The sequence below is a fragment of the Euleptes europaea genome, chromosome 10 (assembly GCF_029931775.1).
Source record: "Euleptes europaea isolate rEulEur1 chromosome 10, rEulEur1.hap1, whole genome shotgun sequence".
Classification (NCBI taxonomy): Eukaryota; Metazoa; Chordata; class Lepidosauria; order Squamata; family Sphaerodactylidae; genus Euleptes; species Euleptes europaea.
Window position 1 is genome coordinate 28,709,689 of NC_079321.1, and position 19,561 is coordinate 28,729,249.

General features: G+C 43.0%; 1 protein-coding gene across 1 annotated transcript; it reads right to left on the reverse strand.

Moving 5' to 3' along the window:
• Positions 1 to 755: 755 nt before the first annotated feature.
• Positions 756 to 2,293, reverse strand: KCNF1 (potassium voltage-gated channel modifier subfamily F member 1). The gene has a single exon (XM_056856672.1). It carries the CDS (start codon positions 2,291 to 2,293, stop codon positions 836 to 838), a length of 1,458 nt encoding a protein of 485 aa, XP_056712650.1. The 3' UTR covers positions 756 to 835.
• Between the last annotated feature and the right edge of the window lie 17,268 nt (positions 2,294 to 19,561).

Sequence of the window (19,561 nt, forward strand, 5' to 3'; positions counted from 1 at the left end):
ATTTTGATGGGGGGGGGGGAGTCTGCAAACCAACCAGTCAGGATAAGTTTTCTACAATACCTAGGCTTGTACAAAAAGAACACATTGGGAAACAGAAGTGTAAAAACAATTTTGAAATACAATTGCATGCTTCCATAGGGCGTATTAAGAAAGTTATTCCAAAGAAAATCTTATCCGATATCCAGAGACCACTCTACTTGCCTTAATATTTCTATCAGTAGCTCTTTCAACAGATCTGTCTGGAACAAAAAAAAATTCTCTACTCAAGAAGGAAGCATGGATTTTCCAGATGTCAGAGTTTAGAGATTTCTTTCCCATCTTCATCTTAGGAGCACCAGACCTTTCTGAGGATATATTTTGTAAACTGACATGCCAGATACACACAGGTTTTAGAAGGGACAAGCTTGATTTAATTTAAGCAAGGCTTTCCAACTTAAACAGACATTTGACAAAGCCTACAATATGTGTTCTTTTGGTGATATGATTGTTTTTTTTCTTTTAGTATACATACATTTTTGTGATTTCATAAGGCTTCATGTCCAAATCATGATACAGTTACTAACTGATACGCTGTTGTTAGCCTCTGAAATGGTTACAAAGGGTTTGGCCTCAGGATGCATTTATTATTATTTGACCATACATCGGTTGTGTGTGCATGATTCATATCAGGTTTTATAAGCTAAGGCTTACTAAGCTGAGATGGAGTACCAGTGTGAAGGGATGAGGGAGTGCTGGATAAGAGAAGCTAGTCTCAAAGCAGTCTCTTTAGTCTTTTCAGTATAAGATTTCCATTCTTATTCCAGGCTTTTGCTGAATAGAGGCAATCTCCTGGAGTCTACTTACAACTCTGAAGTCTGGTTCGAAGGTGTTTATCGTCTGACAGGTGAATGAACGTGTCGCTGTAAGAGACTTTGAGTCGGCCGCTCCATCGAGGATCTCCTTTTCCTTTTCTTGAAAGATACAGTAGTTCATCTTTGGGGCTTCCATCTTTCTTGTCATCAGCATATAACTCCATCAGTTCCAGTTCATGTTTGGCTGCTGTCTCTAAAACTCTCTGCTTGTTATAATATCTGACAAAGTTGTTAATGATGGGGTGGATTGGCAGTGCGATGGCTATTATCCCGCAGAGAAAACTAATGGCAGCATTGAGTTTCCCCAGTGTTGTCTTTGGATAGATGTCCCCATACCCCACAGTAGTCATAGTTATTATTGCCCACCAGAAGGACTGAGGGATGCTCCTGAACAATGTCTCTGGGTGATTTTGCTCCATTGTGTAACCAAGGGCAGAAAACACAAAAATCCCAACAGCTAAGTACATCAGTAGAAGCCCTAGTTCCTTAAAGCTCCTCTTGAGAGCGTAGGTTAAAGTCTGTAGACCCGAGGAATGGCGCGCTAGTTTGAAAATCCTTGCAATCCTCATAATTCGGAGTGCTTGGATAGCTTGCTGCACATTGGTCAACTCCATCAATCTGGCCCCCAAGTGAGTCAATATCAGGCTAACATAGAAGGGAAGTATTGCGAAAATGTCAATGAGGTTCATGAAAGAAAGAGCAAAATGCAGTTTATTAGGAGAGGAAATCAGTCTGAGGATATACTCAAGGGTAAACCAGCCGATGCAAGCTGTCTCGATCTTATCCAGTACTGGGTGTTCCACAGCTTTCCCTTCAGAGTTCAGCACCTGCAGTTCTGGGATGGTCCCCACACACATCACCACCGAGGAGATTAGGATGAACAGAAAAGACAGGACCGCTGTTACTCGAGCTGGGTAAGAAGATTCTGGTTTCTCCATGAATTTCCAAATATATTTTTGGCATTTTTTCCAGCGGTTTTCAGAGCTGTCCACTCCCAAGTCATCCAAAATCAACTGGACCCTGCGGGCTATCTCTTCGAGTTCCTCCTTTTTTTCACTGAGATGAGTTTTGCAGCAATCATCCAAAAATTTAAGGTCCACTTTCCAAAATTCCATTTCATTCTTGAAACAAATAGGACAGATTCCTTTCTTCATGTGAACCTCCCCAGAGTAATACACGTCAACAATGCACTTGAAAGCATCAGGATCTCTGTCAAAGTAAAATTCTCTTTTCCCAGGATCATAATCATCGCAGAGAGAGAAAATAGTGTCATATCCCCCTGGCAAGCAGTTTATAAGCTTTGCCAGTCTTGTATTCGGGTACTGGCTTAGATGATCACTGTACAACACCTGCCTTACCCCTCCAACGTTGACTATAATCTCTGTTTCTTCACTGTTTTCTGACCCATTGCTGTCCAGATCTTGGAAACGAATATCTGCCATTTTAATTTTATTGCAGGCTTATTTCTGAAGAGTCTTTCACCCACGCACAAAATTTGTATCGAAGCAGCTTTGCCAGAGCAACTGAGAATCAAGTCGGCTGTATATTAACAAATCTCCACCAAGAAGACTAAGCAGGACTAGGAAAGGGTTACAGAGGCAAACTTGCCGGCTGTGGAACCATGAGAAATATGCCAAAAGCTGCAAAGAAGAGACGAGGCATCTGGCGGTTTAGAAGCAAGAGCGGGGTTGTTTGACAGGAAAGCTGTTGCTCCAACAGATTTGGACAAATCAAAAAGGGGAGGGGAACCACTTAAAGAAACTCACCCCAGCGCTTCCGATTGTTTTCTGGTCCTCTTTTTTCCTGGCCTTTATTCACTGCCAGAGACTCTTGGACTCTCAATAAATCCTTTGAATAATGAAAAGTGAACTAACAGACAGTTCTGAGGCAGAAAGAAAGGTAGTCCTGACTAGACGCTTGGTGTGATGTCTTGGCTTCAGAGGCTGACCAGGGAAGTCTGTGGGCGTTTCTTTGGATACAAAGATCTTCTCAAGTTTTGCACAGACTGGTTCTCACAGCGACCTGAAGCGTGGCCAAGGAGAAAGTTGTGCTTGATTCTTCCCTTTGCTGTTTTTAAGCACAGTAGGAATGCCAGCCTAACTTCAAGAACCTTCCACAGTCTACCCTCTTCTGGCGAAATGCTGCAAAAACATGAGATGTGCTAGGGGAAACCATTAACAGTGCATTTCTAAGGAGAGTTACTCCAGCCTAAGCCCACTGAAATGAATGGGCTTAGACTGGAGTAACTCTCCTTAGGAATGCACTGTAAGTCATACAATCAATGCATACCTAGATATACGGTGCAATTTTCCTTTACACCCTGTTTCATTTTTAATGCATGGGTGAGCGGAATATGTGTGTGTGTGTGTTAAGTGCTATCAAGTTGCTTCTGACTCATGGCGACCCTATGAATGCAAGTCCTCCAAAATGTCCTATCTTTGACAGCCTTGCTCAGATCTTGCAAATTGAGGGCTGTGGATTCCTTTATTGAGTCCTTTATTCCTTTATTGAGTATTATTATTATTCCTTTATTATTCCTTTATTGAGTATACAGCTTTGAAAATACAAGGAAACCATTTTCATATATAAACTACTCAAAGGTCATAGAGGGTTTTCCATGAAGAAAAAGAGTTTGCACTTTGAAGAGTAAATAGTTGTACTTTTAAAAAAATCGCTTTGAGGAAATGTGAGGGAGGGGCTAAATTCTACCACTTCCACGCACACCAAAGCCAGTTGAGCAGAGATAGTTGTCTCTCCAAAGAAATTACTGGTTACCTATCCAAAGGTGTGCAACATCCTACACTTTAGCCACAGTGAGTGTTTGGCCATGTGCAGGTTTTCAAATCGACCTTTCACAAAGTTAGCACTGTTGAAGTTCTCGCTTATGTATTTGCGGATCCTTAGATCTCGAGGACCTCCCCCATTGTTCTTTGTACCATGAACCCAGATCTAAATTTATTGTCTCCTTTTCTTATCCAAGATTAGTTACTTTAGTGACCAGGAGAAGCTTTCTTTCCTCCTGTCCGATATTGACTCTGCTGGTACTTACAATATGTCTTTTTGCCCTAGTGGCTAGGAAAATTCAAGCCAGCATTGCAGTTAAACTGGACAACATTTGTATTTAACTTAAATTTATTTTTGTACTTGATTTTAACTGTTTTCTTGTTGAATCTGATTTGATTGTGTTTACTTGATTGTCATGGCCTTTGGCTATATACAATAAATCTGTACCTACCTACCTAATATTCCTCCATTCACACAGAGATAACCTGTCCTGACCTGACCTAGCCACAGTGATCCATGCAATGGTCACCTCTGGGTTAGACTTCTGTCACTCTCTCTATGCAGGGCTACCCTTGAGACTTCTCTGGAAATTACAACTGGTCCAGAATGCAGCAGCGAGGGTCCTGACGGGGACGACCTGTGCTCTGCCAGCTGCACTGGCTCCAGATTGAATACCAGATCAGGTTCAAGGTTTTGGTATTGACCTTTAAAGCTGTAAACAGTCTGGGACCACCCTGTGGGACTACCTCTTCCAACATACCCCCCCCCCAAAAAAAAAACAGCTGCACTTGCCTGGAACCAACCTGCTGCTGATCTCTGACCCAAAACATAACCGGCTGTCCTCAACCAGAGCCAGGGCTTTCTTGGCCCTGGCCCCAGCCTGGTGGAACTCTCTGTTGAGTGAGACCCAGACCTTGCAGGATTTCGTTCAATTCCACAGGGCCTGTAAGATGGAGTTGTTTCACCAGGCCTATGGTTGAGGATAGTGACGATTGTACATCAGTTGGCCTCTCCTTGCTGGAGCCAGCATGGTGTAGCAGGTAGGAGTGGTGGACTCTAGTCTGGAGAACCAGGTTAGATTCTCCACTTCTCCACATGAGTGACAGACTGTAATCTGGTGAACCGGGTTGGTTTCTCCCCCCTCCTCCACAGGAAGTCTGCTGGGTGACCTTGGTCTAGTCACAGTTCTCTCAGAATTCAGCCTCACCTGCCTCACAAGGTGTCTGTTGTGAGGAGGGGAAGGGAAGGTGATTGCAAGCCGCTTTGAGACTCCTTAAAGGTAGAGAAAAGTGTAGTATAAAAACAAACCTTCTTCTTGTCGTGTGGGGATTGCCATCTTGGCAACATCTGTTAAATTAGGATTTTAATTGTTATTGTATTTTAATTATGTTTGATGTGTATTAATATATCGTTATGTAATTTGATGACTGTTAGTTGCCCTGAGCCCAACCTTGGTTGGAAAAGAGCGGGTTAGAAATTGAATTATGATTATGATTATTATTAGAATGGCCTGCATCAGTTTGAATTTGCTTTTTATTGTCACAGTGCTATCTTACATCAATGGGAATAACAACGTTTAGGATTTCATTGTTAGAGCTGACCTTAAGTGCCTTTATCAAGTAAACTCTTGTGCTACATTTGCCAACAGTTACCACATCCCAACCTGGATGAGGCTCTCGTCCTACCATTGTGGCACAATGGGATGCTGCACCCATGGCAGGATCAACAAACACACAGCAAAAGTTTAATTGCAGCCTTTGCTTTGTCACTCAAATTGTTGGTTCTAGTTCCTGTTCCTGTGCTTTCCAAGTTATTTCACACAGGGTACCTTAAGACCTAATAATAACCCCCTGTTGGGTTTTATTATTTCCTTTTGTTATCTTGATTATCAGTATTTTGCTATACCAAGGGTTTTGTTTTCAAATGACCATGTAACAGAGTGACATAAAGAAACTGCTTACCATAGTTGGTTAAAACATGACCTGTTATTCCAAACGATGTGCATCCACACAAAACAACTTGGAAAATGAACGTGGCACTGGATGCCAACTTGGTCTAATTCAGGGGTGTCATATGGCCCATGGGCTTGATCAGGCCCCTTGACAGCTCTTATCCAGTCCGTGAGCACCTGGGGAAAAGGCTGGAGGCTGCTGGGGTGTAGGATGGGTCAGCTTAGTTTTTACCAGCTGAGGCTCCTTCCTTAAAATCCAGCTGGCCAATCCAGAATGACCTTGGGCCAGCTGATGGGGGGGGGGGAAGTGACACAGGCTTGAAATTGGCGGAGAGAGACTTCCCTCTGGTTTGCAGCCTGATTTTCGGTATTTGGGGGTTGTTGTTTTTTACTGGTTAAAAAAGGGCGGCAATAAAAGGGAGCTGGAAAAGCAGCAGGTGTTGGCGAGGATTCAGCCAGCAAGTAAGTAAAGGGGGAAGGAGGAAGGGAGGGGGAAAATGGCAGCGGGGCCAAAGCCGCCCTGAATAATGCCGCTTTGATGTGACCAAAGTACAATAGCTTCAGTTTAGTCATTTTAGCTTCTAGGGACAGTTCAAGCTTGATTTGATCTACAACCCACTGATTTGTGTTTTTGGTGGTCCATAATATCCATAAAACTCTCCTCCAACAACCCTTTTCAAAGGAATCCACTTTCTTCCTGTCAGCTTTCTTCATTGACCAACTTTCACACCCATACATAGTAATGGGGAATACTACTGAATGAATTAACCTGATCTTGGTCACCAGTGACAGATCCTGACACTTAAGAATTGCCCCACTGCAAGGCACATTTGGCAGTGATACGATCAGAGTCAGGTCAGAGATGGTTAGAGTGTTATCTCTGGAATGAAAAGATGGATTTTTATTTAGCTACTTCTCCCATTTCTATCCAAATTTATTTTGTGGTATAGTAGTTAGTATGTCAGACATAGATCTGGGAGATCCAGATTCAAACTCCCACACTGCCATGCAAGCTTCCTGGATGACCTTAGGCCAGTCACACACTCTCAGCTTAATCTACCTCACACAGAGTTCTTGTGAGGAGAAAATGGTGGAGAGAAGAATGACGTATGCTGCTTTAGATGCCCAATGGGGAGAATGGCAGGGTATAAACAAAGTAAATAAATAAAAATAAATGTCAGCAGAATACCCAAAAGGTAGGATTTGCATTTTATAGGAACCACCTGAACATCTTTCATAGTTAGCAATGAAATCCCAAGCTCCTGTTGACTTTTAGATTGCTCTGAACTACCATCCAGCTCACAGAATGATGGCTATTTTTCAGGTATGTTATAGCTGGGAATTTCTGCACTGAAGGAAGTTAGAACTTGTCTCCAAAGTCCCTTCCAACTCCTTTGACCTGCTGTGACTCTGCAAATGTTGTCGCTTTTCTTCCTTGTCCATTTAGTTCTGTCCCTCTTGTTTACAAAATAGCGGCTACATAGAAGCCAACAATACATAGATTGTAGATACATCTTAGTTGGCTACATAGATGCCAACAATACATAGAAGCCAACACAAGCCGGTTGCATGGAGTTTTATTAACATTTTCTGTATGATTCCATACAGTTGATACCACAACAAACCCTTCTCTTGGGCAAGCAGCTATGAGAGACTGTGGTGAGGAAGCTCCTATGGGCTCTTACTATTTCCGCTCTGTGCGTGTGGGGGGTGTGGAATGGATCATGGGTTATGAATCATCTCTGAGTTTCTGCTGTGTGTCAGTTTATTCCCAATGACTAACATGAAAGGCATGGTTAATACGAAATATTGTGATAGGTGGGTAGGCTTCGTGTACATGGGGGTGCAAAACTGTGACCCTGCTATCGCACCAGCAGCAAGCAGGGCAGAAACAGTGAATGGTGTCCTCATACCTTGTTATTGTTTTGCTTGCTGCTACCACTGATGTCCACCCTCCTTGCCTTCCTCTTTTCTTGGTTAAACCTGTGCCCCATCTCTGGCCCTGAAACCATTTTTTCCCTTCACTTCCCACTTTCCTGCTGAGTTGAGCTGTAAGGCTACAGTGCAGCTACAAAAAAATCAATCCAAAGACCTTAACTGATACCAGAGTTAGGGATATACCTGTGCAATTTCAGGCATGTACTTTGGTTTAGCATAATTTGAGGACTTATTAAATCTCTCTCTTGCTAAATACATATTAGCGAAGCATGAAGCTTTTGAATTATTCTGAACAAATCCCTAGACCTCATCTAGTTTAATTCAGGACCAATTCCCAGCAACCAAGGTAATTAAAATGAAGCAGTAAATAGGACAGGATACTAGAACCTGTACATCAAAGATAATGCCAAAATACTCTCTGAAGGCGACTTTCCCCATTATATTTTGCACTAAAAGAGTTAGGGAGGCTCCAGTCTGGATTGGGCACATGTCGTGGCAGTCCCAGGATCTCTTGTTCACCCCCACCCATGCCTTTTCAGATGCAGAAACAGCATCCCATGGTTGTTTCAGCAGTTCCAAAAGTTGTGGGAGAACAAGAGCTCCTGATATGTTATGGGTATCCAGCCAGAAAGATAGAAAGCAGAAGAAAGCTGATGGGAAGAAAGTAGATTCCTTTGAAATGTGGTATTGGAGGAGAGTGTTACGGATACTGTGGACTGCCAAAAAACCAAATCAGTGGGTTAGAGATCAAATCAAGCCTGAAATGACCCTAGAAGCTAAAATGACTAAACTGAGGCTATCGTATTTTGGTCACGTCAAGAGATGACAAGAGTCACTGGAAAAGACAGTCATACTAGGAAAAGTTGAAGTCAGCAAGAAAAGAGGAAGACCCAACAAGAGATGGACTGACTCTATCAAGGAAGCCACAGCCCTCAATTTGCAAGATCTGAACAAGGCTGTTAAAGATAAGACATTTTGGAGGACATTGAGTCATAGGGTCTCCATGAGTCAGAAGCGACTTGACGGCTCTTAACACACACGCATCCAACCAGACTCAAGTTATGGATAGGACCACCAAGGAAACCACTCTCTACCTGCTTTTCCCCTGACACCCGTGAGGCCTTACGTGGTGCGCCCCCAAGCCCACTGCCACCTTTTGCCAGTACAATTCTTCTGTGCTTCCCAAACTTCCAAACGCAGTCTCAACATTTTATAAAATAATTTGTATTCAAATACTGTGTTAACTTGAGTACCTCAACAACCTTCAATTCAAGACATTCTGATGACATAAACTGTGTCAAATTTACAAGGCTCTGTGTGTGTGTAAAGTGCCGTCAAGTCGCAGCCGACTTATGGCGACCCCTTTTGGGGTTTTCATGGCAAGAGACTAACAGAGGTGGTTTGCCGGTGCCTTCCTCTGCACAGCTACCCTGGTATTCCTTGGTGGTCTCCCATCCAAATACTGACCCTGCTTAGCTTCTGAGATCTGATGAGATCAGGCTAGCCTGGGCCATCCAGGTCAGGGCACAAGGCCCCATAGCATTGCCAAAAGAAGAAGAAGGTAATTTAGTAATTTGATTCAGAAGATCCTCATAATCTGAGTGCATAAATCCAGCTCTGGTCCAGGCTGTCCTTTTATAATATCATCCTCGGATGTTAATATGTGTTTTCAACTATCCCAGTTCTGTATTCCTTCTTAAATTCTATGCTATGAAATGATGCTTGGGATCCCACGGAAAATTTCTGCTATAAGAAAGGGTTTCCATCAGGAGAAAAAGGATTTCCTTGCCTTCAGCGTCCTACTGCAGCCCCAAATAATACCCAAATGGTGTTGGTAGAGAACAGGGAGGCTCCAGGAACAACATAAACACTTAGGTTAAAACGCTTAAGGCTGTTTAGCTTGGAAAGAAGGCAGTTAAGGGGAGATATGATAGAGGTCTACAAAATTATCCATGGTATGGAGAGAGTGGACAAGGATAAGCTTTTCTCCTCTCTTAATACTAGAACACGGGATCATCTGCTGAAGCTGGACTGTTAGAGATTCAAAACAGATAAAAGGAAGTATTTCTTCACACAATACATAGTTAAATTGTGGAACTCTCTGCTCCAGGATGTGGTGATGGCTGCCAACTTGGAAGGCTTTAAGAGGGGAGTGGACATGTTCATGGAGGATAGGGATACTAGTCAAAATGAATGCTAGTTATGGTGCATATCTATTCTTTCCAGTATCAGAGGAGCATGCCTATTATATTAGGTGCAGTGGAACACAGGAAGGATGCTGCTGCAGTCGTCTTGTTTGTGGGCTTCCTAGAGGCAACTGGTTGGCCATTGTGTGAACAGACTGCTGGACTTGATGGGCCTTGGTCTGATCCAGCATGGCTTCTCTTATGTTCTTATGTTCATAAGGGAGGAGCTAGAGATCTAGAGTGGGAGGAGGAACTGATGAAAACTGGCAGAAGTTTTATAAGGGATCCAACCCACTATATCCATGAAGCACACACCAGTTTGTGCAATGGAGTTCACGTGTTAAGGGATTTTGGAGAAACACAGTGGCAAACAGAGGACAATCCTTCCCATGTCCTTTACTATCAAAGAGAACCGCAATCCATTTACCATGCTTATGTTATAATCATGTAATGACAAGCCATTGCTTTAAATGGTTATGGATAGTAGAGTACAATGTTTCAGAACTGTATACTAGCGGAAAGCTCACACTGAATTGTTTGCTGAATCCCTTAAAATGTATTTCACACCTATAATAATTGCATATACAGTATCAGATACTGGAGGCGTATACCATTTATCATGAATTTTTGATCTGATCCCACAATTCTTAGTAAGATAAAACTAATATTGGCTTTGGGATTTTTTCCCCAATTGCACTTTAAGTCCAAAGCACTGGGCCAAAAATATCTCACATTACTAAGCAGCATGGGTTGCTTTAAGTACCTTAACGTTTCTGATTTCATGGCATTTCAAATGCAATTGGCCACGGCTAGTGGAGGGAATAATTATAACCTGAAAATATTAAAACCTGCAGCACTATATAGTACACAACTGGCATTTTAAAGCTGAAGCTTCGGAATTACTTATTCAGAGTTTGCAATCCTAATGAGAATTGACATTGAATCCTAAACTGTCAATGTCGCTTCTCAAAAAAATGCACAAAATAAAACAGACTAGAAGTGCAAGAAAGCAGTAGAGGAGAAAGTGGGGGGATTGGCTTATATTATTTCACTCAAATGGTTTAGGTAGTGGTCAGACTAACTAGTGTGTTAGCCGAAATGCTCTTTAAATGGGGAAATTAGCAAGCAATCGGAAACTACAATATTTATAAAGTGGGAGCAACCTTTGTATACTAGAGCCAGTATTTTGTGACCTTTAAAATGACGACAGAGACAGTGGAATCCGAATTAAGAGAGTTTACGTTGGAAATCTATTCTTATTCCAGTGGCTTGTGCAACCCTGGAGGAACCGGGAGATCCTTGCTGATGGGCTTAACGATCCTAAAACAAAAGGCGCGATCATAATAATGTCTAGAGATCGCTATCTCGCATTGCTGGAGGAGCGAGTCATCATTATCTCAGTGTCTCTGAATGGCTTAGCTTAAGCTGTTCAATGTTGCAATGGAGGGGAAATGCAGATGTAGGGTACGTGCTCGTACGCTTTCTCTGACATGGCTTCTTGCTGGAACGGAGGTGACCAGGAACATGGCGTCTCTCAGGCTCTCTGGAGGTTGCTCTGGCCTCTGTCTCTCAGCTGCTGGCTGCTCGGAACATACAGGAGTGGTCGTGTCAGTTTCACTGGCATGTGCGCTAGCCTTCCCTGTAGCGTTTAGGGCAGGCGCGCAGCTGGAACAGAGCTGTTTGTGGGTGCCATAACCAGTCTGGGAGATTGGTGACCGGTATGCTTACAAGTGCTAAAACTAGATTGGCAGTACAAACTTAAAAAAATTCACTCCCTTTTACATACATTTAAGTGGTTGCCTCTCACGGGGTCCCCTTCCACTGAGACCCATGTCTTTCTGCACCCTAAAATCCTCTGGCATTAGGGTTGCCAACCTCCAGGTAATAAGCAATCAAAAATCAACACCTCTGCACCATTACCTAAGGTTAGAAAATTAGTACATAAACAGGCTGATACTGTAAGCTTCAGAAGCTCATATTGAAATGAGTACATTTTGAAATCAATATATAAACGGGACTGAGGAAGAATTGAAACAATCGTATCTCTTTCTACCCTTCACTTGAAGACATCGACCTCGGATTGATTGTTACTGTACCAGGACTGAGAAATACTTTGCTGTACATATACAATTGGCTTGTTAGCACATTGTTATACACCCAGAACTGAGAAATACTTTGTTGTATATATGCAATTGGCTTGGTAGCACATTGTTACATTCGATATACTTTTGTCATTACATATTGTTATCAGCCTGTTTCTGTACTAACCTCCAGGTAATAGCAGAAGATCTCCTGGTATTACAACTGATCTCCAGCTGATAGAGATCAGTTCACCTGGAGAAAATGGCCACTTTGGCAATTGGACCTTTTGGGCATTGAAGCCCCTGCCCTCCTCAGGCTCTGCCCCAAAAATCTCCAGGTATTTCCCAACCTGGAGCTGGCAACCCTAGTTTGGATAGGAGACCGCCAAGGAATACCAGGGTCCCAATACAGTGTCAAGCAATGGCAAACCACTTCTGAACATCTCTTGATTTGAAAACCCCAAGGGTTGCCATAAGTCAGCTTTGACTTGCCAGCCCAAAAAAAAAAGGGGGAAATGAGAGAAAACAAAAAGTTTAAAGCACAACACTGGTATTCCAATAGTGGTCAAAATAATGTCCATAGGAAGCTGTTTGGAACTCTATTTAAACATTTATAGTTTCTGAAATCTTAAGTAGAAAGAGGTTATGACAGTTCCTTCAATACTGCCTGTTTATCCTTTATAAATGGCATCTTTCTAGCAATTGGAATTCTCTTGCAAATCCATCTAGAGTCTCTTCCTCTTTGTAAATAGATGCTAACCTTTCAAATGGGCTGCCACAGAGTGACTCACACCAATCCTACCATGCCTCTCCTTTGGTCAGAATTACATTTTACATCCACTGGCTTCAGTTTGACATGAGAAGCTTTTCACTCGAGCTACTGCAGCAGTTGTTTCCTTTATGACTGACATTCAGCTTCAACAATGTGACCTTGCTGTGAAGACAGAGGGTTTAAAGAATCCCATCTAGAACTCACAGTCTTTCCAGTCTGGGTTGAATGTAAAGTTTGGACGAGAACAACATCTTATGCGCAGAAGGTGTCTTGTGCTACTCTCATTAGCTGTTTACAATAATGGCTTCTGTATTGTTGTGCATGCTGCTTTTGGATGGATAAATGAATTGCCACATTCTCAAGCGACAGTCACTGCAAATGATTCACTGTGCAATCCTAAGCGCAGTTGCAATGTTCCAAATCAATTCAACTCAATGGACTTAAAAGTGTGTAACTCGGTTTAGGGGGGATGTGGAATGATATAGTATAGCACAATCTCATCAGATCTTGGAAGCTAAGGAGTGTCGGTACTCTGAGCCCAGCTTTTGCTGGGGAGGGCGGAGTAGAAACTTGATATCATCATCATCATCATTATTATTATAGGATGGGAGACCACCAAGGAAGACTTTGCAGAGGAAAGCAATGGCAAACTATCTGTGCTTAGCCATTTGCCTTAAAAAACCCTATAGGCCCAGGGTCACCATAAGTAGGCTGTGACTTGACAGAACTTTACACACACACACAACTTAGGGGTGCATCGTTAATTGACACTTTCTCCATAAGTGTGCAACTGCTTTATATCTAGTATCAACATGACCAAATGTCGTAAGTGTTAATAGCTGTGGTAGTAGAAGGCTCATCTAAACAAAAGCAACTGCAGTACCCTCACTCATACCAAGCAGTGTTAAGTTCATTCAAGTCAATTGACCTAGAGGGGTGTAACTCTGCTTCGGATTTCTCTGCAAGTCCTGTACTGCAGACCACTTGAGTTGAAAGGTGCACCTTCGAAGCAACTACTTCACCAGCCTGAGAAGCTACGCTGTCAGCAGAGTCATGTGATGCAATTATTTTCTTGCTGAGCATGTACCAGTTCAGGCTGGTGGTTGGTATTATGCCTGAATGTACTCCACGTTAAAAAAAAAAAAAGACTTCCTGCTGATAGAAAACTAGCATGTCAAGGAGAAGGAAAACATGCACCTTCCTACTAGCAGTTAAAAGGGCTGCAATCCAGCAAGAGTTGTCATATTGAACTTTATTGGATTTCTAATAAGAAGAGAGCCAAACATTTAAAACATTCTTTCCATTCATTAAATGAAAAAACTCCTCTCCAAATACATTTGGACACTGCCATTATGGAGTGGGATTATGCTGCAGGCCAAAAAGTGCCCCCAAACCAGAGTCAGAAATTCTAATGCTGAAAATTGGTTCAGAATTGTTAAGAATCAAGTTCTGAATGCCAAGCTGGCTTCCCGGTCGGTACATTCCTCATAGGTATGGAAAGCTGTTATAATTTTGATTATATTTAGATCTGTGAAACTTTGTCATGTAGACTAGCTTGTTTTGCTTTCCTTACATTTATTGCATATATACTGATTTTACTGGAGGATTCCGTGGACTGCCAAAAAAACAAATCAGTGGGTTATAGATCAAATCAAGCCTGAACTGACCCTAGAAGCTAAAATGACTAAACTGAGGCTATCGTATTTTGGTCACGTCATGAGACAACAAGAGTCACTGGAAAAGACAGTCATGCTAGGAAAAGTTGAGGGCAGCAGGAAAAGAAGAAGACACAACAAGAGATGGATTGACTCAATAAAGGAAGCCACAGCCTTCAATTTGCAAGATCTGAGTAAGGCTGTCAAAGATAGGACATTTTGGAGGACTTTCATTCATAAGGTCGCCATGAGTCGGAAGCGACTTGACGGCACTTAACACACACACACACACACACACACACACACATACTGATTTTATATTTTACTAATAATTCTGAAGCATAGCAACAAAAAGAATTTTAAACTAATTCAGTTAGGTTGCATCACTACTTGGGGTGGCTATAATAAATAAGGAATCATACCTTTTAGTGAGGTATAAATCCTACAATCATAAGCACTGATCACAGTAGCTTGAGTGGCTTCAACCAACACCCTCTAAGTGGCTCCCACAGTTTGCCTGCTACACAGAGTCTACTAGAAGGGGTCATTGCCAGGAGCTCCTCGCGGGGCAATGGCCAAGCCAAATCTGTGCTGAGCGGCCCACCATTCCAGCTGATGCTTCAGATGGTCCGCTCCCCGCACCCCAAGGCACGATGAGAACAGCAGTTGGCCTCCAACTTTCTGGCTGGCCCAACCCAACAACTGGGCAGGGGCTGTGGCCCAGATGACAGTGGGCCACAGCCAAAAGCTGTGGCCAAAAGCTGCAGAGAACCATATTCATCCCTGGAGTACCAGGCAGTGTTGATCTCAGATGGAGCCATTTCCAAATCTCCACCCACTGCTGCACACAGTGGCGGACCTACATTTTTGGGGCCCTGAAGCTTGAACTGTTATGGGGGGGGGGCCTTCACAACCAGCAACGATAGGGAAACATCCAACAAGCTTCAAAGGGCCTTGCTGCCCTTGCAAGGACCTCAAGGCCCAAATGGCGGAGAACAGGGTGGTGGGGTGGAGTCCTTGAAATTGGGCCATACAGAGATGAAATAAAACTATAGAACTATTAAGCCGTGCACCAGCAAAGCATTTGAGGATCCAGCTGCCAAAATGTAGGCTGTGAATAGATTCTGGTGAGCTCAGAGAGCCCTTACAGCTGGTGGTTCAGGTGCTGCAAACCCCCAAGAAAATGTTGAAATTTGACTAATTACGGGGACATTTTGAGGCCTCATGAAATGGGTATTAGAGCATATTCTAAGGTCAATATTAAGGACTTCAACCCATTGGCTTATGATTCTATCACTAAAAAAAAAACTCCATCGATTTTGTTGAGAAATTCCCTCATTAAAAAAAAAAGTTGCTTCAGGGGGCCCCTCCGGGATTAGGGGCCCTGAAGCTTAAGCTTCATTAGTTTCACAGTAGATCTGCCTCTGGCTGTACAATAAGCTCCCGGCCACTCACCTGCCCGGATCACAATGGGGGGGGGGGGCAGAGAAAGCTTCAACGTACAGGGCACAATCTTCGACTCCATTAACCTCTCCAACACCAACTGCATAAGTCCAACAAATCGATCAAATCCCTTCAAGGTCGCTGGGAGAGCAGACCAACCACTGGAAATCATAAGTGGGTGTCTCCGTGTAATAGTAGCTTCATGGCAGCTACTTGGTGGCAGTTACTCTTTGCAGGGGGAGGAAGGGGTGGAGGATGCGATGCAGTGCAAAGCTTACTAAATTCCAACGACTCTGAATTGATGAGTCCTGCAAGTTGTTCTCCAATAGCTACAACAGCTAATAACCCATGAAATTTGTAAATAACAGCTCTAAATAGCTCAATAGCTACAAACCTAAAACTGCTAGCAGGAGTTCAGTTGAAAGTTGCCTTATATGTTGCATAATCTTGTCTTTTTGGTTACACCACTTTGAGATTGATTCGCTAGAACCAAAATGTTGTAGAGGTCTGAGATGTGACAGCTCAGTTTGCTTCGCTCTCTGGGGTCAAGCAGGGAAGCCGTACTTACACATATACAATCCTGGATACCAGATAAGACATAGGTTCCACTTAGGCCCACTCAACATATGCTGGCCTCCTCTTAAGATACAATGAAATATGACTGTGGGCTATGCAAGGGCTCCTTGAAACCCAAGATGGTGCTGCAGTCTGTCGTAGGGTTGCCAGGTCCCTCTTTGCCACCCGTTTTTGGGGCAGAGCCTGAGATGGGTGGGGTTTGGGGAGGGGAGGGACTTCAATGCCATAGAGTCCAATTGCCAAAGTGGCCATTTTCTCCAGGTGAACTGATCTCTATTGGCTGGAGATTAGTTGTAATAGCAGGAGATCTCCAGCTAGTATCTGGAGGTTGACAACCCTAGTCTGTGGTGAGGTCTAAGCAGAATGGCAGGCGCGATAAAATAAACCCCATATGACCCGTGTGTGTGTATATATATATATATAACAAAATGTCTACATTACTAAAGCTTAAACAACATGTTACAAGGGGGATCTGCAATGTTCCAGTGTATTTTTAAACATTTAAAAATAGACATAGGTAATCCAATTTGGACTGGGGTCGTGGCACTGAGGAGGGGGCCTTAACACTCCCCGGAGTTATTTTTCCAGTAGAAATCTCCTCCCCTGCTATTAGCACCTAATGGGGGAAGGACATAGGTACAATAGTGGTCATATGTAGTCTGACCTTGAGAATCAGCCATACAGGACAATAGTTATCAAGAGTAGCTTCAAAGCTAACATTTTTCTGAGCACTGCGAATGTTTCCTGAAGGTGTCAGCTAGTTGTCATTTCTCTACTGGTTTATAATGTCCGCATATGGTTCCTTGGAAGAAGGGTAATTAATGAGACAGAAAGACAGGGCATAACATATCATAATGATGAGATATTTTTAAAAAATGAATCTGATTCATATTGCGAATGAGTAATGGAAGTATAATTTGATCCCGAAGAGGAAATATCAGTGTTCAGCTGTAGCAGGACTTCTGGATGTCTTCCATGAGTAAACAGAAGCTCTTGGGAAGAACAGAATGGTTGGCAATGAGGATACAAATATTTCACACTCATGCTGTTTGACATAATGTTCAAGCAGTTTTACATGTCTGTTCGTGGAAGCTGCTATGGTTTCATTTCAGCAAGCATGCCTTTTTAATCCTTTATTTCTGTTCTTTATGCTCGTGGACCAACAGGTGATGAGCAAAGCAAATTCAATGTCAGTAAGACAGAAATAATCAACTTGCAGAAACACAACCTCTAAAATACACAATTAATAGGAAGTATCATTCAAAACCATAGATTAAAATGTTGCCAAGGCGAGGGTTGCATTTGGATCGATATCATCCAATAGCCTTGCCTCTTGTATCCAAGCCAGATTTGTTCAGCAGAAAATAAGACACAAGTAGATGCACTGTTTTATGTTTTACCTTCCAGTGAATGCATGATACAGAGCAATTTAACAGGCTTCAACCTGTTTGGGCTTTAATACTAAAAGAGCATCATTGACCAAGTATCTATTCTAGACCAGTTCAGGGGAAGCCAAACGATCCTTCCTTTGAATGCTCCAGCCCTAGGTACTTATTTATAGCCTGCCTTTCTCTCTGAGACTCAAGACAGGTTACAGAATATTTTAAAAAATGCAGCCGGACAGCAGAAGACATCTGATGAGCAATGCAATAGGGCTGGGATTACAGAATTAGAGCGCATTCCTGAGGGGGGACGAAAGTTGTTTAGAGGCCGCTTGACCCTGTGCCAGTGTAAGTGCCCACTTATCACAGTATAAGGGACACTTATACTGGCATGGGGGGCATTCCTGTCAGTGTCTGGGCACTGCAGAGCTACATGGGGCTCCCCCACCAGCACAGCCTCTCCGGGAACTAAATCCTCGAAGAGAATGGTGGCGCTGGCATGGGAGGGGGTGTTCCTGGGGCATTCCCAGGGGCAGAGCTGACTTTCGTCAGCTTCCTAACCCCTTCCAGATCAGGAATGCCCCTTGCTTCTGCGGCAGGGCTACGACACCTTTTTTTGGTGTCACAGCCCCGCTGTTTTCAATGGGGGTATTTCTCCCCATTAATTTTTTTAAAGGCTTTTTTTATTCTCTGTGGCAGCCAGGAAGCTTCAGGGGAGGCAGCGTGGCTGCGCCGCTCCTGGCCACTGCAGATTCACCCTCTCCCCCAGCTGCCAAGAACAGTGCAAACAAACTCTCTAAGGCCAAATATACCATAAACAAGGCAGAAAGTGGATTACAAAGGTAGAGGACAATGCAGTAAAAGCAAGATGATAACGACAATAAACCCTGCAGTCGAACACAATCTTATTCCAATATAAAAAGTGCCCACCTGAACTGTTCTATTTTTTTTCCAGATTTTAATCCCATTATGAAAAGGCCCTCCTGAATATTTCCGTTTTGCACATTCTGCAAAATGATGCATGGGGCGGGGGGGCTTCCTAACCATTGCACAAGGTGGAAGCCACCACATGGAATGTACCTGAACAATCTTATCCATTTGCAGGGTGGGACCTTTAGATAGGGGTTGCCAGGTCCCTCTTCGCCACTGGCGGGAGGTTTTTGGGGTGGAGCCCAAAGAGGGTGGGGTTTAGGGAGGGGACTTCAATGCTATAGTGTCCGATTGACAAAGCAGCCATTTTATCCAGGGGATCTGATCTCTGTCGGCTGGAAATCAGTTATAATAGCAGGAGATCTCCAGCTAGTACCTGGAAGTAGGAAACCCTACTCACTGCACTGTTTGCTGGTCCTCCAGGCCAACTGGTGGTCCACTGTGTGAAAGAGTATGCTGAACTAGATGGATCACGGGTCTCATCCAGCAGAGCTCTTCTTTATATTGTATGTTATATGTTTTTCCCCCCCTGAAGGTACTACTTATGAACAATGTTGATGAATTTGAAACGGATTTAGTTCTTCTTACATATAACCAGCTGGGTTTTTCCTTTTTGAAAAGTAGGGAAATGATGTATCTAATTTTCTAGATGTAATTTCCAGAGATTAGAGCAAGACAGCCAGATACTGAGATGCATTATCTGTTTCTGAAGCTGTCCTCTCTGTAGCTTAAAAGAAAAACACAGCCTAATGATTAATTGAGGGAGGACAATAAAGCCCTACATCTTCTTTGGAACCCTGCTGAATTGTAGATGAACGGGTGACTAATTATAGTGATGAATGGACTTGATGGCCATCATTTAAAAAGGAGGCAGGATATTGAGCAAAAAGAATCACACAGCTATTGTATGGTTGCCTGTTCTGCCAATGTTATGCAAAATCTGTTTATACAAAAGCCTTGGATCCTGGACTGTGGAGACATCAACATTTATTTCAAGCAAAATCACTTCTTT